Genomic DNA, 24,076 nt, shown 5'->3' on the forward strand with positions numbered 1-24,076 from the left:
GAAGTGACAGCAGTCGTCGCCGAGGAACGAAGAACGCGCAGCTGTGGGCTGTGGTGCCGGAGAAGGGAGGCTGCGCCTGCGCGGGAAGTCAAGGCCGGGCGTGCGAGTGGGGCGGCCCTCCCCGGCAGGCGTCTGGAGTGGGCCGGAGGACAGAGCCCGCGGAAGCGGCGCCGAGGCCAGAACGGCTGCGGGTCTCTGGCCTGGGTCAGTGACGAGCCCTGGGACCCGGCTGGGCCCGGCCTGGTGCTCCCATCGGCATCCAACGTGCGCCTCCCGGGGAACGACACCCGACTAGGTCCCTGCCCCTGGTTTCGGGATGTACCCGGCAGGTGTGCGGGAGAGCGAGGCCTGGGCTTGGTGTGTGTGACTCACAGACCTCGCGGGGGACGGTGAACGGCAAAGCCCTCCTCCCTTAACTTAGGGATTAATTGACAGAAAATCTGTTTTTAAATACTTTGGTTTCTAACGCATGATCTGGGCTAGATGGGGCTTAGTTGTTTTTTTTTTTTAATGGCAATGTTAAAACTTGGATTATAACATTCACGTTAGGACCTTTAAGATATCTTTAATTGCTCGGTAAATACAGTATAGTAAATTGAATGGATTTGGAAGACCAATCAGACCTCTAAGGGCAAAAACCTGTTAAGAGTGAATATGGGCTACGTTTCAAAAGATCCTTTTCTAACACGTCGAGGTACAAATGATTACATTACAAGGTAGTTGGCTATGACACATACACATTAGGCATCAGACTGGAGTTGCTCAATATGAAAGGAGGTAAGATTTTTAATCACTGAAGTTCTAACACATAGTTGTACTGTTTTTCTTCAGGTTTTCTATCAGATGATCCATCGTAATAATGCTGGTAAGTATGAAAGGATTAATAAAATATTTGTTGGAAGAAATATAGTTTTTGCACATACAACATTGGTGGTTTTTTGGAATCATAGTTTTAAAAATGTCAAGAACTGGGAAGAGTCAGAGATTTTACCCTACTTGCATGCTAACAACTTAGGCTGCCACCGTTTTGTAGAAGATGCAGACCCCTAGAACAGTGATGAATTACAGCAGTGGCAGTAGCCAGAATATCAGTAATTTTGCCGCAGTTGCCACAGGATGATGCAAAGAGCGCCAGAAGTCACCTGCACATGGAGTGTGTTGCATTACAGGACAGGAACCCTGAGCTTAGGGCATCCGGATCTTTATTATAAGCATGCCTTTCAAGACTGTTCACTATACATACATTTTTTAAAATAAATTAATTTATTTTTGGCTGCGTTGGGTCTTCGTTGCTGCGCGCGGGCTTTCTCTAGTTGCAGTGAGCCGGGCTACTCTTCTTTGTGGTGCGTGGGCTTCTCATTGTGGTGGCTTCTCTTGTTGTGGAGCACGGGCTCTAGGCGCGTGGGCTTCAGTAGTTGTGGCATGGCAGGCTTCAGTAGTTGTGGCTCACGGGCTCTAGAGCGCAGGCTCAGTAGTTGTGGCGCATGGGCTTAGCTGCTCCGCGGCATGTGGGATCTTCTTAGGACCAGGGTTTGAACCCGTATCCCCTGCATTGGCAGGTGGATTCTTAACCACTGCGCCACCAGGGAAGCCCTTACATACATTTCTGAGACAATAGTCCAGAGCAAAGGGCAGTGAGTACCGTGCTTGTAAGGTATGCAGAGCCACTAGAGACCCATGGAGATTACCTCCTAACAAAAATTCTGTGGAATTTTAACTAAATTGGTTACAAAAATTATTGAATCTTATAATATTTGGTGTCAGTAATTTGCCAATTTGGCATAGTGTTCAGGTATCATTTGACTTACAGCACTTGGTTCTAACTCTAATCCATGGATCTTTACAGCCAAGTGTATCTAGAATTAGTTATTTACCCTCTATGGCCACCACTCCTTATTTTGTTTTCTTTGTTGTGAAATTAAGAAGGTAGCATATGCACTTTGATCTGAAACAGAGCTTAAATTATTCCGGGGAAAATATTTTATTACAAAATCAGCGTAGAAAAGGAATGCACTGCAATTGATGCTACCACTGTATACAGGCATTTCTTTTTTAAAAACAAAAATGAGATTATACTGTAAACATTGTTTTGTGACTTGTTTGTTTAATTTGAACATCTTAACCTTTTACTCATTAAATAAATGGTCTGTTATATGGCTATCATGTACATATCTTATTTAAGCAATCCCCTATTCTTGGATGTCTATGTAGTTTCTAGTTTTCATTATTGTAAAAAAGCACATAGGCTATTGTTAGACCCTGGAAACATTGCAGACATACAAAATATATACTTTTCATGCTTCTGGAAAGAACAGTTAATAACTGCTTCTGGTATTTTAACAAACTGATTTCAAAATAGATTCACGTTCACTAAATCTTTCTACATATCCTTAATTTTTGGAGACATTTTTATTTCAAGTACAGCACTAAATCTTTGAAAGTTTATTGACAACAGAATGTGGTATTTGTCTATTATTTAATAAGTAAAAAGAAAAACTGGAATCTGGAAATCTTAACATAATCAGCCTAACACCTGTGATTTTATTCACTGGATAAGAGCTTATATTCACATAACATTCCCTGTTTTGTATTTAAGGTTTTGTTTAAACAAAGTTTTATTCCTCCCATTGCCATAGGTGCTTTTCTGATGTAAGAGAAAACATATTAGAAAATGTAAATTTTTAAATATCTTAAATACTTTTATTAATTTTAGGAGTTAAGAAGTCTCCATTCCTTTGCTTGGAACCAGAAGAGTTTTTCCCCTGCATATAGAGTAGGAGTAATGTTGGTTAGAAACTGGCTGGTGTTTAACACTGAAGATTGTCATGACTGTTTAACCTAAGCTCCATGCTGAAGTAAGATTAATTGTCTTGGAAATACTAAATTGGGTAAGTATTTTAAATAAAGGTTTATGTTGAGTGGTGGGAAAAAACTAATGGAAAAAGATCTGAAATTAAGAAAAGTACACTTGTAGATAGAAATTAATAGTCAACAGTGGAACTAAGTTAACAGTTGGAACTTTGTTAACTTCAGGCTTATGATACATCTTATTTGGAGGTTAATAGTGCAGGAATTTTAGTAACTTGTGGCTGATTAAGTCTAGGCTTGAAACACTTCAACCAACAGTGAGTTACATTTGAAAAAAATGTTTTTAATTATGTATAAATTCAGAATGCCTAAAAAGCATTTTAATTTAAAATGTGCTTAGGTGCATTACCTATGTGATTGTCAACTGCGCTTCATTGCTATTTATTACATTGTTTCTATGGGAAAGTGATTTCTGCACTTAAATCTCCGGAAGCCAATCAGGGACACCTGGATTAGACATTTAGAGATTCATGGATCCAGAGTATCAGAATACTCTATACCATCTAAATTCATACAACAGGAGATATGTCCTCTAGGTTAGTTGTTCTCCAGATATTCTAAATTGAGAGGCAAAAAATACTTATTCTTATATGAGTCGTGAGCTCATTCTCAGTTTCACCTACTGGATATCTATCATTATAAACCAGAGAATACATGTAGATAAATGCCATGATTTCTATTTTTTTTTTTTTTGGCTGCGTCAATCGGGTCTTGGGTGCAAACTCGGGATCTTCATTGCGTCACGTGGGCTCCTCGTTGTGGTGCACAGGCTCTCTAGTTGTGGTGCACAGGCTCCAGAGCGCTTGGGCTCTATAGTTTGTGACACATGCGCTCTCTAGTTGTGGCCCCTGTGCTCAGCAGTTGCAGTGCATGGGCTTAGTTGCCCCACAGCATGTGGGATCTTAGTTCCCCGACCAGGGATCGAACCTGCATCCCCTGCATTGGAAGGTGGATTCTTAACCACTGGACCACCAGGGAAGTCCCCCATGTTTTCTAATTTTAATTGATCTCTTCTTTTTCTTATTGGTGGGGTGCTTCACTTTTCATTTTAGGATTTCTTGCTAAAACCTCAGAATGGTTGTAAAGTAGATCACAGATGGTTACTGTGTAATTTGAGATTAATGAATGTTTTCATGTTATTAAACATCTTTTCATCAAAATGATCTACTTAATATTTTATTTTTAAACTGATTAATAGTCGTTATTCTATTTCTTAGGCACTAGAGTGTATTACTAAAGCATGAACTTTGGAGTCAGGGAGACCTGAGTCCAAATTCTAGCTCTGCCATTTAACTAATACTTAACCAACTTAATTAATACTTAAGCTCCAGTTATATATCTTTAAGATGAGGTTTAAAAAAAAAAAAAAAAAAAAGATGAGGTTAATAATAATTCCTACTAAATGGGTTTATGACAGATGATGAGATTGTAAGGTTCTTAGTCCAGTATCTGGCATATAGTGATATCTATAAAAATATCAGTTACTCTTTTAAAAAAAAATTTTTTTTTTTGTTTACAGAGACTAATTGTAGCTTTTCCTGGGAATTCTGTATAATTATCTTTTTTACATGATAATTTTCATTTATACCATCTGTTGATTCATTCCTTTTCTCTTGAGATTTAAATTAATGATCTTCATTATCTATTAATGAAAACAGAGACTTGAGTAATTGTCATATCAAAAGCAGTGTGATTATTCACATATATCCAGATTATTTGGTACTCCAGAGCTAAACTATCTAGAGAAAATATAAATAAATGTGAAAATTGTTAACAGAAGTTACTTCTAGTGTGGAAGAATTTAACTGACCTCCAGTTCAAGTAATTTGTTTAGACTTTCAAGTACAACATCAAGCAACCATTTGGTTATAACATTGACAATGATGATGTCAAGCTAAAAACCTTTTTTAAAAAATTATTTAAATTTTGCAAGATTTCACATTATGTTAAATTTGGTCAGAGTTTTGGTTAGTTCACAGAGAATATGTATTGTACGTGACCTATTATTTAAAATGAGGATCATTGTAAACATTTTAAACTAATAAGTTTGTGATTGATAATTTAAAGACAATAAGAATGACTAGCCTATATTTTTTTCTGTCTTATTTTATAACTTTTCTAAATTAAAGTGTAAGGGAATAATTGTTTCATTACTTCTCTCATTGGATTGCTCTCTAGTTTAATTCTGAGTGCTCAAAGAATCACCTCCTCAGGAACACAATAATACCATGAGTATCCTTTTTATATATTCTGTTTTCCATTCATTTAACATACTCAAATATGAACTTTGCTTCTTAGGAAAAAGTACTTAAATGGTAGTCTTTGAATGCTTAGTCATTTTAACTTGTTTATATTCACCCTTTGTTTCAGCAGATTAAGAGTAATTTTGTTAAATAGATACTATAGCTAGATATGTAAAACCGAGTATGTTTAGGGAATAATATTTCTTCTTTTCCAGGGTAACCCAAATCTGTTTCTGGAACCATGAAAATTTTGTTGGTTTTTGACTTTGACAATACAATCATAGATGATAATAGCGATACCTGGATTGTACAATGTGCTCCAGAGAAAAAGCTTCCTATTGAACTACAAGATTCTTATGAAAAAGGATTTTGGACAGAATTTATGGGCAGAGTCTTTAAGTATTTGGGAGATGAAGGTGTAAGAGAAGATGAAATGAAAAGAGCAATGATATCAATACCTTTCACTCCAGGGATGGTGGAGCTTTTAAACTTTATAAGAAAGAACAAGGATAAATTTGACTGCATCATTATTTCAGATTCAAATTCAGTCTTCATAGATTGGGTTTTAGAAGCTACCAATTTTCATGACGTGTTTGATAAAGTCTTTACAAATCCAGCAGCTTTTGATAGCGATGGTCATCTCACTGTGGAAAATTATCATGCTCATTCTTGCACTAGGTGCCCCCCTAATCTTTGCAAAAATGTAGTTTTGGTAGAATTTGTAGGTAAACAGTTACAACGAGGAGTGAATTATACACGAGTTGTTTATATAGGTGATGGCGGAAACGATGTCTGTCCAGTAACCTTTTTAAAGAAGAATGATGTTGCAATGCCACGGAAAGGATATACTTTACAGAAAACTCTTTCTAGGATGTCTCAAAATCTTGAGCCTATGGAGTCTTCTGTTGTATCTTGGTCTTCAGGTGTTGAAATAATTTCTCATTTACAATTTCTAATAAAGGAGTAATATGCCAATAATTGCAATGTGTATCAGTTAAGATTAAATACAGCAGCATAAAACTAAAACCCCAAATAACAGTGGCTTTAAAAAAAGAAAAAAAGTTTTCCCTCTCACTTAAAAGAATTTCAGAGTTAAGTATCTCAAAGTTTCTGTGTTGCTCTACCAACCTCAGCACTTGACTTCCAACTTATGATCCAAGACTGCTGTTCAAGCTCCTTCCCTCACATCAACTTTCTGGCCAGCAAGGAGGACAGTGAGAGAGAAGTTTGCACCCTCATTTAAATTTCACTGGCCAATACTTAGTCACAATGCTCCTTCCTAACTGCAAGGAAGGATGAAAAATATAGCTTTTATTTCAGATGGTCATATGCCTGGGAAAAAAGTAGAGTACAGAACTGAGGTAAATGCAACTAGTGGTCTCTACCAAAGATGGTTAATAGGTAGATTATATTTTTAAATTTATTCCCAGAGAGAATAGTCTTATATTTTACTTTCTTTGGTATTTATTTCCAAAGTATGTCTAGCAGTTACAGATCTTCAAAATAAGCCTAATGCTTAGTTGACATAAGAATACACTACCTGGGACTTCCCTGGTGGCGCAATGGTTAAAAAGCCGCCTGCTAACTCAGGGGACACGGGTTCAAGCCCTGGTCCGGGAAGATCGCACATGCCACAGAGCAACTAAGCCTGTGTGCCACAACTACTGAGCCTGCGCTCTAGAGCCCACAAGCCACAACTACTGAGCCCACGGGCCGCAACTACTGAAGCCCGCGCGCCTAGAGCTTGTGCTCCGCAACAAGAGAAGCCACCACAATGAGAAGCCCGCGCACCACAACGAAGAGTAGCCCCCACTCGCCGCAACTAGAGAAAGCCCGTGCGAAGCAACGTAGACCCAACACAGCCAAAAATAAATAATAAAAAAAAAAAGAGTCGCTGTGAATTCCAAAATTAAAAAGAATATACTACTTCCAAATCAGTTAATTTTAGAGATAGGGATGCAGTATCTATTGCCCAAGTGTTCATTAATTTCACACTTTCCTTTTGAAATGAAATACAAATTAATGTTCTTCAAGTATTTTTAATTTATATCATTATTACAGACTGTAATTCCAGAATGCTGATTTAATCAGTATGTTATTTCTGTTTGGCAATGAAATATTGAGTGATACAATATATAGTTTGTAGGAATACTCAACATTTAAGAAACTGTTTCATATAGGGATATTAGCAAAATATCAACTGACCTAGAAAGTTTTACAGTACTGTGTTAATTTCTAGGCTCACATGTTTTAGGCATAAATATCCCTTATGTAATAATGTTAGGATTTTCTTTTCCATATAGAAAGATCCAGAAATAAAAATGTTCAATGTAATTTTATGGGAAAAAAATTGGTACTCTATTTTTTTCCAGGTTGAAAAAGTAACCTGTTTTGCTTTAAATTAATAGGTTAGATTATGTTGAAACACTTACTCTTTTTTTTTTAATTTTTTAATTTTATTTTATTTATGAAACACTCATAGATTGTGATTTCTCTACAAGTTGAGGCCAGTAACAAATTATAAATTATGCAAGTAAAAAAAAATAAGACTTTCATTTTTAGTAGTTGTAGATCAAGTAATTTGGACCAGATCTACAGAGTACATCTGGAAAAGCTGATAGCTGAACAAAAGTTTTAAAATATCTGCTTAAAGACATGAGAGAGCTGACAATAACTGTCAGCTAAGGAAGCACAGAAACTTAGGTAGGTGAGCTGCTTTTCCCTGAAAGGGTTGGCCAGTTCTGTAAGTGGTGTCTGACATACTGAGTGGCTATCTTGACAGTCTTAATGGGACCCAGTTGAAGAGGTATTGGAGTATGAGGCCTGCAGTGATAAACCCTTCCCCTTACTTTGAATAAGGATCCCAAAAGGCTGCCCATCATGAGTAAGAGTGATTCAGAAGTAAACAGGCCTTCAAAGGGCTGGCAGCTCACCTTTGAATACTCTGAATACTCTCAATCCCTGAAATTGGACTGAAGTTATCTAAGATTTTTAGAACTCCCAGGTGTTTGACTAAAGCAAATCTGAACTCTCTTAGAGGAAGTTAATATCCTTAGTATGGTGGGCAGACTCTAAGGTAACCCCCCATGATCCCTATGAGCTCGTATTCTGTGTGTGTGTGTGGGGCGGGGGAGGTGTATGTGTGGAGAAGGTGATCTAGGACTTTCTTCTAATTAATGCAATACCACAAAGATGATGGGATGTATTATTTATGTGTATATGATTATATTACATCAGATCCTCATGCCCATCTTGTTAGGGAACTCTCTCCCTTGCTAATTTTAAAGAAGCAAGCTGCCATGTTGTGAACTGGCCTTCAGAGAGGGCCACATGGCAAGCAACTGAGGGTGGTCTCTAGCCAAAAGCAAGAAGTAGGTCCTTGGTCCAACAGTCTGCAGGGAACTGAATACTGCAACCATGTGAGTTTGGAAGTGGATCCTTTCATAGTGGAACCTCAGCTGAGATCACAGCTCAGGCTGACACCTTGATTTAGCCTTGTAAGACCCTGAAACAGAGGCCCTTTGTGCTGTGCTTGGACTCTTAACCCACGGAACCTATGAGATCATAAATGTGTGTTGTCTGAAGATGCTAAGTTTGTGGTAAAACTGTGAGCAGCAATAGAAAATTAATGCAATAGGCCTCAAAATCTAAACAGTTTTGTAAGTACATTGTAAAGCACATAGTAAAAAGTAGCTACACCAAGAGATATAAATGAACACCAGCAGAAGTTTTTATTTAAATAGATCTGCATGACCTCCAAGTATTGGAGTTTACAGACACAAACTAAACTTATGAGAATTTTGGCCAAGAACTGAAAATTACATAAACAATATGGAAATACTAGAACTGAAAAATAATGTGACTGAAATTAGAATCTTAATGGATGGATTTGACAGTAAAACAGGCATAGCTGAAGAGAGAGTTAGTGAATAAACACAAGTTAGAAGAAAATATCCAGAATAATGCAGAGAGAGACAAAACAATGAAAATACAGAAGAGAAATTAATACATAGAAGATATAGCAAGATCTAACATAGGAAATTGGTATCCCAGAAAGAGAGGAGAAAGAAAATGAAACAAGAAATATTTTAAGAGATAATGAGAATGTTACAAAGTTGCCGAAATACATCAAACCACAGATTCAAGAGCCCTCATGAACCCCAAACAGGAAAATAAAATGAAAACCACATGAAATCACATTCTTGTAAAACTGCCAATAACCAATGATGGAAAAAGCATCAGATAGCTAGAAGGGAAAAAAAAAAGATGACATTGAAAGGAGCAACAATTAAACTAACAGCTGATATTATTTTTTTCTTAAATGTTTGATGGAATTCAAGGACGCCATCTAAGCCTGGAGTTTTCTTTGTTGGAAGGTTTTAACTACTAGTTTGATTTCTTTTGTAGATTATAGGTAAAGGTTATATAGTTTTCTTGAGGAAGCTTTGGTAGTTTGTGACTGTATTTGTTATCTCTTGCTGCATAGTAAGTTACCTGAGAATTTAACAGCTTAAAACTAAGCATTCATTATCTCACAGTTTCTGTGGCTCAGGAATTCAGGAGCCCTTAACTGGATTGTTCTGGCTCAGGATCTCTAATTGGGCAAGATGTCAGCTAGGGCTCTAGTCATACGAAAGCTTGACTAGAGCTGAAAGCTCTGCTTGCAAGGTGGCTGGCTCACATGGCTTTTGGCAGGAGACCTCAGTTCCTCACTGATTGTTATCAGGAATCTCTATTTACTGCTGATTGCTGGCAGGAGGCCTCAATTTCCAACCACATGGGCATCTCTAGAGAGTTGCTTGAATGTCCTAAAGACATGGTTTCCTGCCAAGTGACCAATCCAAGAGAGAAGGCAAAGAGGAAACCACGATGCCTTAGTGACCTAGTCTCAGAAATCAAACACCATCCATTCCACTATATTCTATTTGTATTCTAAAACAGAATACAGGGACTTCCCTGGTGGTCCAGTGGTTAAGACTTCGCCTTCCAATGCAGGAGGTGCGGGTTCGATCCCCGGTTGGGGAGCTAAGATCCCACGTGGCTCACAGCCAAAAAACCAAAACATAAAACAGAAGCAATATTATAACAAATTCAATAAAGACTTTAAAAATAGTCCCCATCAAAAAAAAAAAAATCTTAAAAAAAAAACGCAACAGTACAAAGGCCCACCCTCAAAGGGAGGGGAATTAGGCTCTACCTTTCAGTGGAGGTACTTTTAAACCACCATGGTGTTGGACATACTTTTAAACCACCATGGTGTCTCTCAAAGACTTTGTCCATTTCTTGTAAGTTGTGAAATTTATGGGTATAAAGTTTTTCATAATACTCCCGTATTAATCCTTTAATTTGCAGTCAACACGTGGATATCTACTGTCTAGATTTTACCATTAGCATTTTACTCTGGGGACTTCCCTGGTGGTCCAGTGGTTAAGAATCTGCCTTCCAATGCAGGGGACGCGGGTTTGATCCCTGGTCAGGCAACTAAGATCCCACATGCTGCGGCGCAACTAAGCCTGCATGCTCTACAGCCGATGCTCTGCAACTACCGAGCCTGAGCACTCTGGAGCCCGCATGCCGCAACTAAGACCCAACGCAGCCAAATAGATAAATAAATAAATATTTTTTAAAAACCCAAAGAACATTTTACTCTGCTTGTTTTATCACATACCTGTCCATTCCTCTATCTATCCATCTTTTTTTTTTTCTTTTGCCTTTTTAACATAAGCATTGTTTGTCCCCTTTCCTTCTTTGTTCCCCAATGTATAAAACCATGTGCTTCTCTGGCTCTGATTGGAACTCAGTTATCCTCAAGCTCTGTGTGAACTCTGGGAATTATTTGATTTATAGTTCTTGGAATCATTCTTTGCCCAGACTTATAGTGTTTCACCGTATGCATGTGTGTCTTAGTATCCAACCATAGACTCATGGGGACAACCCCTCTTACAAATTTCTGAAACTCTTTCTCCATTTAGCTCTGTCCTCTCTGGTACTCTGTCCTACAAAAAGCCAATTGTGCCTCCCCAAACTTATCTCCATCTCCTCAACTCAGTGAGACGACCATGGTCCGCTTGGGATTCTCCCTGCACCTCAGGCTGGAAAATGTCTCCAGGCAGAAATGCAGGCAATTACAGGGCTCACCTCATCTGTTTCCCTTCTCTCAGGGATCACATTCCTGCACTGCCTGTTGCCCAGTGCCTGAAAACTGCTATTTCATATATTTTGTCCAGTTTTCTTATTGTTTACAGTGGAATGGTTAGTCCAGTCCCAGTTCCTCCAGGAACAGAAATTGTAGTATCTCATTTTTCATTCCTAATGTAGCATGGTGATTAAAAGCTCTGCTCTAGATTAAAAGACCTGAATTTGAATTCTAGCCCAGGATTGGGTAAATTACTAGCCTCTCAACACCTCAAGTTTCTTTTTTTTCCAATTTTATTTATTTATTTATTTATTTGGCTGCACCAGGTCTTAGTTGTGGAACTTGGGATCTTCGCTGCGGCATGTGGGATCTTTAGTTGCGACATGCAACCACTGCAATACAGGCACCAACCAATCAGAACAGAAGCACCAAACAAGAATGGATTCTGGCCACAGACATAACAGTTCCTATGTCTGAATAGCAGCCCTGTACTTGTCATACATGCCAGCACCTCACACACATACGATGCACTCAATGTTAGTTCACTGAAGTCCAACTTTTAGTCTGTTCTGTTTCCTCTTTTTAAATGTCTGGACATGTCCTTTGTTCATTTATCTATAGGGTCTTGTGTTCTGCTTATCTGTTTTCCTGAGTACTTCATATATGGAAGATAGAGACATGTTGGCATTAAACTGTGTTAATCTTTTCTAAATCTTATGTTTTATTATTTCTAGATAATCTGGTCTTAATCTTTATTTTAAAATATAAACATATCTAAATTTAATATGCGCCTTATTGTCTCATTAGATTATGTTAGAGTTAATGAAACATATTGATACACACTAACTAGGCTTTTTACAATAAAATGTAAGATTCTTGTTCTCTAAAATTTTTCCTTTGAAAACAAAAGAATCTCTGTGTTCCCCTCATAGCTAAGCAAATTCTTTGTGACCAGTTTTACTATGCTGAACTGTGAACTTATAAAATAGAGATGCTAGAGTTAAAAATGGGAATTGAAGAAGACTATTGGATAGAGAGGTAGAGGAACCTCCTGTTCTTCACACGAGACTCTAGGATAGCCGTGGTAGGCAGAATTCTAAAATGGTCCCTTGAGATTTCCCACACCCTTGTGTACATGCCAAGCATAATCCCCAGTACTGTGAATTTGATGTATTTTACTACCATGATTAGCTTATGTTTTATGGCACAATTGACTTTAAAATAGATTGTCCGGTGGACCTGACCTAAACACACGAGCCCTTTAAAAGCAGAGAGTTTTCCTGGCTGGTAGCGGAAAAGGAAGTCAGTGATTCAAAGCCCAAGAAAGATTCAACATGCCATGGTTGGTTTAAAGATGGAAGAAGGCATATAGAAGGAATGCTGACAGCCTCTGGAGCTGAGAGCAGCCCCTGGCTGACAGCCAGCAAAGAAACAGGGACCACAATCCTACAATTAACTGCAAGGAAACGAATTCTACCACCAACCATTTGAGTTTGGAAGAGGACTGTGAGCCCCAGATGAGAAACACAGCCCAGGCTGGCACCTTGTTTTCAGCCTGGTGAGACCCTGAGCAGAGAACCCACTCACACCATGCCCAGATTTCTGACCTACAGATATTTGTGACAATGTTTTTGTGTTGTTTTAAACTGCTAAATTTGTAGTAATTTGTTACATAGCAATAAAAAACTAACACAAAAGCTAATCTCAAGGAATTGCCTAATTTTCATACACATACCTATTTTGTAATTATGTTTGGCAATTCATACTATAATGAATCGCTTTTTATTCTTCTGACTAGACACTGAACATCGTGATGTATGGAGAGATGCTTGTGAAAATGTCTCTGCCTTTGAGAGTTTCGAGGATGACTTAATTTTTTCTGCTAATCTATTTTCTAATTTTTTATAATGCGACTGTACTTTTTTAAAAAGAAAAACAAATTTAAAGAAATCAAGACCTCCTGAGAGATAGAGCGCACCCTACAACTATCTACCAGTGAATGGGCCAGAGCTGAGCTGCTCAGACCGGACTGACTACGCATAATTTGAGAGACCCAGAACACAGTGAAAATGAGGCACCTCTTGTTCAAAGATTATTGAGAATTTCAAGACAGCAAAGCATTAAACCAAGAGTGGGGCCTTCTGATTGCACAGGTCACACATGAAGCCAGATCTGTGCCCAGACCTTCTCCAGCAACTTCCAGATAAAAGCTTTACCAAGAACTGCTTACAGTCCAAAGGCCCCAGTGCTTCTTCACTGCTTGGGTAACATTTGCAAACTGATTGCTCACAATGTCACCATACACCAGATCCTTTCAGAATTTTCTCCAAGGGTGTTTGTATATATGTATGTGTGTGTGTCTGTGTATATATGCATATAGGTGTATATGTATATATATGTGCTCTTTGACATAGATGGATTATTCTTATAATTGTTAAATTGCTTTTGCCATTTAAAACTATAAGTATTTACCTGTATTAATAAATATTGTTTAAGATTAAAATCTTAAATCTAAATTCACATTTTTTGCACTTTAAATGGAATGAAGAGGTAAAAAATTGATAGAATTGTAAAGAGGAAGGAAGGAAGGAAGGAAGGGAGGGAGGGAGGGAGAGAGGAAAGATCCCTGTCCTTTAAGGAACTCATATAGTAAAATAAGAGGACAGTATTGACGGGTGACATGGTTACTATATTAGGAAGGGATAAGCATTACTACACACATAATTTAAGTATAAACTCATTTTATCTTCAAATATCTTTCAAAATAGGAATATTTCTCCAATGTTTTTATATAAGAAAACAAACTTGGTGAGGTCACAGAACTAAGTAATAAAAGAATTCTTCAAAACCAGGTGATGTTGAGTCAAAAGACCTGAATTCTAGTCCCAGCTGTAACTGCTAAGTTGCTCTGTGACTTTGGTGAATTATTTTGCTTCTCTGGAATTCATGTTATTTTCTGTAAAATGACTAGACTGAGTGAGTTTTATCCCTAACTACCTTCCAGTTCTAAAATTCTATAATTCTAAAATCATTATGAATTTAAGTGCTTTCTAGGTTTGGCTACAAAGAGCTTTTAAAATCTATCCTCTAAGTAAAGTTAAGTCATCCTATTTTTAAGGCCTTTAGAAGGAGGTTTTCATTTTACCACAAAACCATTTTGGGGTCAGCCTTTTAATTTTTAGCATATTAATAGATCACAGGTTTGAACTCTTCTTGTTGCTTAGTTTTCTTGTCTTTGAGCTAAATAACTATGATTTCCTTATCTGATCCTCAGAAAGCAGTTTTTATTTTCAGAACTCTTCTCTGACCTACTGACAGTCCTCTGTAAGACTGACCCTGAACTGGACACAGTACTATATTCAAGGATCAAGACACTGATTATCTATCTCATTTTGCTCATATAAGCATTGTCTTTCTTCTCTCTTCCTTTTTTCCTCAATGTATATTAGAACAGTGCTTCTCTGTGGATCATGTTAAAATGCAAATTGTTTTCAATCAGTCTGGGGTGGGACTTGAGATTCTGCTTTTCTAACACACTCAAAGATGAAATACTTCAAATACTTAGATGCCTCTTGATTGCCTAACCTGCTGAATCTAGCACCATTTCCTGTAAGGACAATAAAAGCCAGAAAGCAATCTTGACTGGCTTATAGGTCAAGTTTGGGTGCCATAGAAATAATCTGAAAGTCATCAACCCCTAAAACTGAGTCCAACCTGGCCCTCTAAATGAGCAGCCAAAATGTGATGATGTGCGGATTTACCTGCCACAGAATAGCCTAACCCAGCCCCTATGCACTTGGTCACCAAAGAGGAATTACTGGACACAGAAATTAACTGCTAGAATGGGACCTGGCATAAGCTTTCTTGACTTTGGCACTATAGACTTTTAGGCTGGATAATTTCTTGCTGGGGGCTGGGGGAGGAATGTGTGTTTCCTGTGCATTGTAGGATAGCAGCATTCCTGACCTCTACTCACTAGATGCCATTAGCAATCCTCCTGGCAAGTTGTGACAACCAAAAACATCTCTAGACTTTGCCAATAATCCCTGTTTGAGAACTACTTAATGCCTAAAAGTCCATATGTTTTATTTGTGGATTAAGTGAAGAGATATTGTACGCACAGAATACCACTACTCTTAAAGCCAGAGATCCAAAATATTTTCCCCCAGGTAATAATCTCCTTATCACCAAGTCCACAGCCTTGTCACATCATAGCAATCACCACCTGAGTGTTTAATAAATATTGTTGATGCCTAACTCAATCACTTCCTTCCTGTGTTAGATACATATTGGACTTCTTTCCCTACCCAGGTATTATATGTACTGTGGCACAAATCTATTAGTTTAAATCTGCTTTCGTAGTGCAAGTGTAGTCTTTTACAGAACAAGTTATAATTACATCTTAATTCTACTTTTTAAAAAAATGTTTTATCTGATATGCCTACATATTCATTTAGTTTTATAGCATTTGAATTTTTTAGCTCCTGGTTAATACTAGCCCTGAAGGAGAGTTAGAGAGGATTTTCATTTATGGTCTCATAAGCAGCTTCCAAGGGACAGCTGATATATCAATAGGGCAACTGAAGGCAGGCACCAGACTGAGAAGAGTAGTTCTGTTTTTTTTTTTTTAATAGATCTTTATTGGAGTATAATTGCTTCACAATACTGTGTTAGTTTCTGTTGTACAACAAAATGAATCAGCTATATGCATACCTATATCCCCAATCCCCTCCCTCTTCGTCTCCCTCCCACCCTCCCTATCCCAGCCCTCTAGGTCATTGCAAAGCACAGAGCTGATCTCCCTGTGCTATGCTGCTGCTTCCCACTAGCTATCTATTTTACATTCGGTATTGTATATATGTCGATGCTACTCTCACTTCGCCCCAGCTTCCCCCTCCCACCTCGTTTCCTCAAGTCCATTCTCTATTTCTACGTCTTTATTCCTGCCTTGCCACTAGGTTCATCAGTACCATTTTTTTTTTTAGATCCCATATATATGTGTTAGCATACGGTATTTGTTTTTCTCTTTCTGACTTACTTCACTCTGTATGACAGACTCTAGGTCCATCCAACTCACTACAAATAACTCAATTTTGTTCCTTTTTATGGCTGAGTAATATTCCATTGTATATATGTGCCACATCTTCTTTATCCATTCATCTGTCAATGGACATTTAGGTTGCTTCCATGTCCTGGCTATTGTAAATAGTGTTGCAATGAACATTGTGGTACATGTCTCTTTTTGAATTATGGTTTTCTCAGGGTATATGCCCAGTAGTGGGATTGCTGGGGCATATGGTAGTTCTATTTTTAGTTTTTTAAGGAAAGTCCATACTGTTCTCCATAGTGGTTGTATCAATTTACATTCCCACAGTAGTTCTGTTTTTTGGTTTTTTTTTAACATCTTTATTGGAGTATAATTGCTTTACAATGGTGTGTTAATTTCTGCTTTATAACAAAGTGAATCAGTTTTACATACACATATATCCCCAGTAGTTCTGTTAATAGTGTGATAATGGGACTGGAATTTATAGCCACTTTCTACCCCTATTATGAGATATGCTTTTTTTTTCCAGAAGATTAGAGGGAGAGTCCTTTACTGACCTAATAACCTCACAGTACATCTTTAGATGAGACCAGTTGTAGGGAATATATAAATAATAATTAATTGCCTTAACTCTTTTACCTTATACCCTATCATTTTGTGCTCCCTGATGGGTTTCTTTTTTCAGGTGGACAATGTGATAGTTCTGTTGTAGAGAGATTTTTTGACGTACCCTATAAGGGCTTATGGAATAATATATTCTGGGCCAAGAACTAAATCTATCTTACTTATGTCATACAAACTGATGTCTGTGTGATGATAGTTCATATGGAAACAAAATATTAATGTAAATGTTTCCTAACAGAAATTCTTAGAAGCTCCCATTGTTTATGGAAGATGTTACCTAGTAAAAAATTAGTTTGTCTTTTATATTCAAATAATACATTTTCAATTGTATGTCTAAACAACTAGTAAAAAATATGTACAATTAAACTACCATTTGCCGCATAGGATTTTATAATCAGTGCAAACTTGCTCCTTCACATTTTTTTCTACCACTTTACAGTCATATTCAGGATTTTGTTACATATCTGAATCTCAACTGTTCTCACAGCTTGGTCCATGCAATATTTTGTTATCCTCAGTTAAATATGAGAGTATGTTCTTTCAGGGATTTATTAACAATTTAGCCCTTTTCAGGCTTAAATCCAGAAAAAATATCCTATTGCACAATTTGGGGAGATAAAAATACTAGAGTAAACAAATATTTTGAGGGGCTACTATGTGCAAGAAGACAAATCCAAACAAAACAAAAACTTGTAGAAGTATAAGTGTAGGACTATGTCTTACAAATAATGATGTCCTTCAAAGCATTTACAATTTGATTGAAGAGGTGGGACATATACATATGTAATTAATAATTCCCAAGTAAGATTCATAAAGCATATTAGTAATCAGCATAGACAAAAAGTACTTAAGTCAAGGAAGAACTAGATGACCATATAGTATTGTATTGTGTACTCAGTCAATTGATTAATTGTCATATAAGAGAAGCTTTATGAAAGAGGTAGACTGCGATCTATACCTTAAGGGATGGAAAGGATTTGGAAAAATGGAAAGGACTTGATAGAGCTTCCCAGATGAAAGGAATAATGTGAGCCAAGATGGGGGTGAGCACGGCGTATTCTTGAGATAGTGATGATGTGGCCGGCCTGATGAAGCTAAGGGTTTAAACTGGGGAGTAGTGGAATCAAGCTTTGTAAGTAGGATTTGGCCAATTTATGGACGGGTTTGAAAGCTAATCAATGGAATTTGAATTTCTTCCAGGTACCTCTTAGGAGCAAGTAAAGGGAAATGATGTCAAGAAAATGCTGTTTGGGGAGGATGAAAGGTAGTGTACAGCTTGGGAGGAACGGGGAGAGACTGACACAGAGAAATCTTGCAGTAAGCCAAGTGAGAAGTGATGAAGACCCAATAAGCGTGCTGTCTGAGAGAACGAAAAGGAAGGGATAGATAAACTGGATGCTTTGAATTTGAAAATGAAAAAAAGCACAAAACTTTTAGATCATGTGGTACAGGAGGGCAGTGTCTGCAGATTAAGTCATTTATATAATTTCTTAGAGAACTTTGAGCCCTGAGCAAGTTTTTAAAGGAAATTCTGAAAGTCTTACTTTTTAAAAAAAAATTTATTTATTTTATTTATTTATTTTTGGCTGCGTTGGGTCTTCGTTGCTGCACGCGGGCTTTCTCCAGTTGCAGTGAGTGGGGGCTACTTTTCATTGCAGTGCGCGGGCTTCTCATTGCCGTGGCTTCTCTTGTTGTGGAGCATGGGCTCTAGGCACGTGGGCTCAGTAGTTGTGGCTCACGGGCTCTAGAGCACAGGCTCAATAGTTGTGGTGCAGGGCTTAGTTGCTCCGCAGCATGTGGGATCTTCCCGGACCAGGGATCGAACCCGTGTCCCCTGCATTGGCAGGTGGATTCTTAACCACTGCACTACCAGGGAAGCTCCTGAAAGTCTTACTTTTAATCCACTCATAGTTTCACTGATATAAAAAAATATTTACTGAGTACCTGTTATGTGGCAGACACTGTTCTAGGAATACCAGAATGAACTGGGGATATACCATGAACAAAACACAAAATCACTGCTTTCAGGGAGTTTACATTCTAGTGGGAGAAATCCCACAATGAACTGGAAAAATATGCAAAATATATGATATTATAGATGGTGATAAGGATTATGAATTAAAGCAGGGAAGGGGAATTGGGAATAACAGGTAGGGTACGGAGATAAATTTAAATAGGTTGGTAAAAGAAGGCCTTGTTGGGAAGTTGATATTGAGCAAAAACCCAGTGGAGGTGAGCAATCAGGTCAAGTGGCAGTATGGGGAAAAGAGCAGTGCAGGCAAAAGGAATAGCTAGCAGTAAGGCCTTGAGGCGGTGCCGTTCCTGGTGAGGGCAGAAGCAGGGCTGGGGGTGGGGTGTGGAGGCCACTGTGAGTACTTTGGCTTTTACTGAATGAGACAGGGAGTCGTTGGAGAAGTTTAATCTCTGACTTAGGTAAGAGTATCAGTCTGTCTTGGTTGATTTCAGCCAATGCTCTTACTTTTGTTCTTTTTCTAGCCAGAAGAATTGGGTTTCTTTTTTTTTTTTTTGTAATTGATAAAGGTCCTAGTTTATTATCTTCTGCCTTGTATTACTTTTATCTGGAATTTAGCTTTAACTCTGGCACGCAAAAACATATTCCCAGTAAACGGCTATCTTTTAAATGACCCTCCCCCAAAGAGTAGTAAGCTAGTTCCTATTATGAGAATAAACCAATGGTCTTTCATATATTTTTTGAACAAGTACCCCAAGAGTAACATACATACTCACTTCCACATTTTCAGATTGATATTGAAAACTTTTCATTATAAGTTTAAACATTTGCCAAGGTTGTAATTTCTAGAGTATTGTAAATAATGACTTTTTAGTAGGCTTTAAAATAACTCATTAAAATCTATTTAGCAAAAGCTAACTATAGTAATTTAAAAATTCATTTAAAAATGCATAAACAAGTTGTTCTTTAACAGTGGGAAATTTTTATCATATTCTTTTTTTTCTAGAACTCATATTTCCATTCCACTTCTCCCAGAGAGTGTTGTCCTACTGAAAATACAGGCAGTCCTCGCATAAAAATGTGCAAAATTACCATGCAAAATAATCTTAATAATCAGTAGGAACAATTGTGATTGTCCTGTGACCTTTAAATTTTTTGTCAGAACATTAAAAACTGTCTTACTGCCAGTTATAAATGTATAGGAAAATGAAAAACATTGAGACCAATATTTACTTAGTACACTGCAATTAGAAACATTGGAAATGAAAGTATTTTATTTTTCTGTAAAAAACTTATTAAGAGTAAACAGTTTTCACTGTCTTCTTTTTGTCCTGTAACTTACAATACAGAGTGATCATCTTTCTATGACTTAGTGAATTGTCATACTTCTAAGTTTGGATCAGCTTCCAACATTTTATCCTTGCACTTTTAAAAAAATAATAAATTTATTTATTTATTTATGGCTGCGTTGGGTCTTCGCTGCTGCGTGCGGGCTTTCTCTAGTTGCGGTGAACGGAGGCTACTCTTCATTGCAGTGCGAGGGCTTCATTGTGGTGGCTCCTCTCGTTGCGGAGCATGGGCTCTAGGCGCGCGGGCTTCAGTAGTTGTGGATTGCGGGCTCTAGAGCGCAGGCTCAGTAGTTGTGGCGCATGGGCTTAGTTGCTCCATGGCATGTGGGATTTTCCCAGACCAGGGCTCGAACCCGTGTCCCCTGCATTGGCAGGCGGATTGTTAACCGCTGCGCCACCAGGGAAGTCCTCCAAGAGTTCTTTTAAAATGAAATTTTTTTGCCAGTATTACTTCTTCTAGGACACCATTATCCGTTTTGTCAATAACCACTGTTCTCTTTAAGTCACAAAGTTCACCTGCACCAAGGTCAGCTGGCTGCAGATCTAGAGTCTCTTCACTGGTGGCACTGTCAACATTCCCATGCTCAGCTATTTCTTCTAGAACTTCATTCTGTTCAACTCAAAGTCCACTTTTGGCATTATCACTTTTAATTCTTTGCTACATTTTCATTTTTGTTGGCCAATGCCCTCTCTCAGTCATCTATTTTTGTAAAATACTATGTAGATTTATCACTGGCAGACAGGAGGTAAGACAACCGCAAGCTTCGTTGTCTGAATGTGAACTGAATAACAGATGCACAGTGACCAATCACCAAGGACTTTGAAAGAAGAGACATGATGGGTCACTGACCTTGATGCTCATCTGTTATTTATGTAGTGATTTGTGGACTGAAGAGCTAGAAGGCGAAATTTCTATTTTATGCAATTATTCACAGTTAATATACCATAGTAATTGAAATCTGAACCCTGTTTGAAGGATTGGTGTTATTTAACAAAATGGTGGTAACTGAAATTCATGCATATTGGAAACATTCAAAGAAAGGATTGTCCATGTATTTTTATACTTGAAAATCTTTTATTAGTCACCTCTTAAGCCTCTCTGCAACAGAAATGTACATAAATTAGAATTTTAACTGTTTTATGTCCTTGATTCTTAAGTAGTAAAAAAATTCTGAGCTGATTAACATTATAATTATTACTATAATTGAGCAAACAACATAAATATGTTTATATCAAAAGTAAAAATTTATCAAAAATTATTTCAATCTGATGAATTGGGCTATTTTCCTTTCATTGAGACCATATATCTTTTTTTTTTTTTTTTTTTTAAACAAACCCTTTTTTTTTTTTTTTAAATTAATTATTTATTTTTGGCTGCGTTGGGCCTTCTCTGCTGCACGCGGGCTCTCTCCAGCTGGGGCGAGCGGGGCCACTCTTCCTTGCGGTGCATGGGCCTCTCACTGAGGTGGCCTCTCCTGTCGCGGAGCACGGGCTCTAGGCACGCGGGCTTCAGCAGTTGTGACTCGCAGGCTCGGCAGTTGTGGCGCACGGGCTCAGCTGCTCCGCGGCATGTGGGATCCTCCCAGACCAGGGCTCGAACCCGCGTCCCCTGCCCTGGCAGGCAGATTCTCAACCACTGTGCCACCAGGGACGTCCCGAGACCATATATCTTTGGCTGAGTATTGTTTTCTGCTGGCATGAGACAGAGTTTAGGATCAGTAATATTCCTGTTTTTCATTTCTGTAGATATAATCCCTGAGAAAATGTGTTCACATAGACAACTAGATGGGAATGAGAGGAATTTTATTATGGCAGTGCCACTCATTTTGTGGATTCTTTCCAAGTTATTTGTCAAAAATGCTCTTTGACTTTTGTTGAAAACAAGGAATTGGAAACATTCTGACTTGTGAAAGCACTTGTTACCCAGTCATCAGAATGTTTTCTTTATGTTCCCGGAAGCATACCAAAAAGGCTTTGCCAAGACATAGCAACTCCAGGGCAGCCACATATACCTACCTGTGCTGGCTGTATACTGTACAACTCCTGAGACAGTGTTCACATGGCACTCTACTTGAATGGAATGAGCTGGAATTATGCAGTGCACAACTTACACAGTTGTATGTGGTGGCCTTCTAAATTATTCCTATTTTTTTTTTTTTTACTTAACACCAACTTGTTCTATCCAGTACGTTAAATGAAGTACACAAAATTTTCTGTATATACTGGCACATTTACATATATTGATAATGATGATCACAATTAGCATACCGAACATTTAATGACATAGCAATACTTAGTGGAAAGATGTATTAATAAGGTAAAAACAACAAATAAGATTGTTATTTTTAGAAACCAAGTCTTTTGAAAAGCTCAGTATGATGTCAAAAGGACTCCAACCCCATGCCAAGCTCAGTATCTGCCAAGAGTCTTTTATGTCTCATCTCCACGGTGGCTCTTTATTTCCCTAAGACTTGGATTCACAGATGGCACACTTGTTTTCTTGAACAGTGTCATTAATTTATTTAACTTATGAATGCTAATTATATGTTTCTGAGTGCATCGAATCTATTAGCATTTGCAGTGGTCTTTTTGATAAAGCATGTGGTAAAGAGGAACTGCTCCTGCCCATACCCTTCAGGACCTGCTCTTCTCTTGGCAGGTTGAAGCAGTCTAATACATACTGATATGCACTTTTTTGGGTCATTTTTTTTTTTGAGATATAATTGACATATAGCTGATATACACTTTTAAGCAATAATTCACAACCAGGGAACATCAGGCAATGGAAGCAAAAGTATGAATTGCGCTCTGCAGCAATCTGAAATAACAGAACAAATGACAATATAGTGAATTCTGTTATTTGAGAATCATTTATTACATGCTGTTTTGATTCTAGAAGCCCCTCCTCTGAGTTAGGTAGAGCCTATATTTACTATACATCAAACTTAGCACCATAGCCACAAACAGCCATTGCCACACTTCAATGACAACCATGGAAAGAATGCCCCATCTTCAATCAATCGCAATTGTGTCCTTGAATGACAACACCAACAATAACATCACTATCCATGAAGGACAAAGTGTCTGATATTACAGTTAACTACAAAGTTCATAATTTTTGAAGAAATGTTAATAAGATATTAATTTCCAAATTGAGGTTGTGATGGAGAATTAAGTGTAAATATCCTTTCATTATAATAGTTAACATTTATATACCACATCCTAAGTGCTTTCACTGTCATAATTTTATCTTTCCAATATCCTTATGTTAGCTGAGAAAGTACTGATATTTTCTGTTTTACAAGTCAGAAAACTCAGGATAAGAGAAGTTTAGTTAAGCTACATGATAGATAAGTGGCAGAGAAGAATCTTAACCCTGAAACAAAATCTCATATACTTTTCTTCTCTACTAAACTGTTTACCAGATGTTGAGATAGTAAACCTTTCATTTTTCTTCCATTTTGGGTCCAACATAGGTTCTTCTTCTTCTTTTTTAAAAATATATTTATTTATTTAGGCTGCACCGGGTCCTAGTTGTGGCACTCCAGGATCTTCGTTGTGGCATGCATGCAGGATCTAGTTCCCCAACCAGGGATCGAACCCTGCCCCCTGCATTGGGAGCATGGCGTCTTACCCACTGGACTACCAAGGAAGTCCCCAACGTATGTTCTTCTATTTGTGCAAAAGAATCACCTGATGCCCTTGATTAGAATGCAGATTCTAGTATCCCACATAATTCAGTTGAGGTGGTCTGACATGCGGAATTAAAATAAAATCACCCAAATGAGAACGGAGGCCATTTATTCAGATCTTGCTATAGCAAGAGAGTCAGGACCA

The 24,076-nt window shown here is 37.8% G+C and overlaps 1 protein-coding gene across 6 annotated transcripts; it reads left to right on the forward strand.

Annotated features, from left to right (window-relative positions):
* The first annotated feature begins 31 nt into the window (after positions 1 to 31).
* On the forward strand, positions 32 to 12,848 carry PHOSPHO2 (phosphatase, orphan 2). 6 transcript variants are annotated; one of them, XR_009504117.1, is made up of 4 exons: positions 32 to 329; positions 832 to 865; positions 2,714 to 2,888; positions 12,473 to 12,848. XR_009504117.1 is itself a non-coding variant. In XM_059927237.1 (4 exons), the coding sequence occupies exon 4, from the start codon at positions 5,353 to 5,355 to the stop codon at positions 6,076 to 6,078; it is 726 nt and encodes a 241-aa protein (XP_059783220.1). In that variant the 5' UTR covers positions 32 to 357; positions 832 to 865; positions 2,714 to 2,888; positions 5,327 to 5,352; the 3' UTR covers positions 6,079 to 6,104. The 6 variants fall into 6 exon arrangements, 5 of the variants coding, with proteins under 5 accessions (XP_059783220.1, XP_059783219.1, XP_059783223.1 ...); XM_059927237.1 differs by lacking the exon at positions 12,473 to 12,848 and adding an exon at positions 5,327 to 6,104 and having other exon boundaries at positions 32 to 357; XM_059927236.1 differs by lacking the exon at positions 12,473 to 12,848 and adding an exon at positions 5,327 to 6,104.
* Positions 12,849 to 24,076: the final 11,228 nt, after the last annotated feature.

This window comes from Balaenoptera ricei, chromosome 7, assembly GCF_028023285.1.
Source record: "Balaenoptera ricei isolate mBalRic1 chromosome 7, mBalRic1.hap2, whole genome shotgun sequence".
NCBI lineage: Eukaryota > Metazoa > Chordata > Mammalia > Artiodactyla > Balaenopteridae > Balaenoptera > Balaenoptera ricei.

Bases quoted from the DNA above. Each gene is read 5' to 3' on its own strand.
- PHOSPHO2 (XM_059927237.1), top strand. From the start codon at position 5,353: ATGAAAATTTTGTTGGTTTTTGACTTTGACAATACAATCATAGATGAT.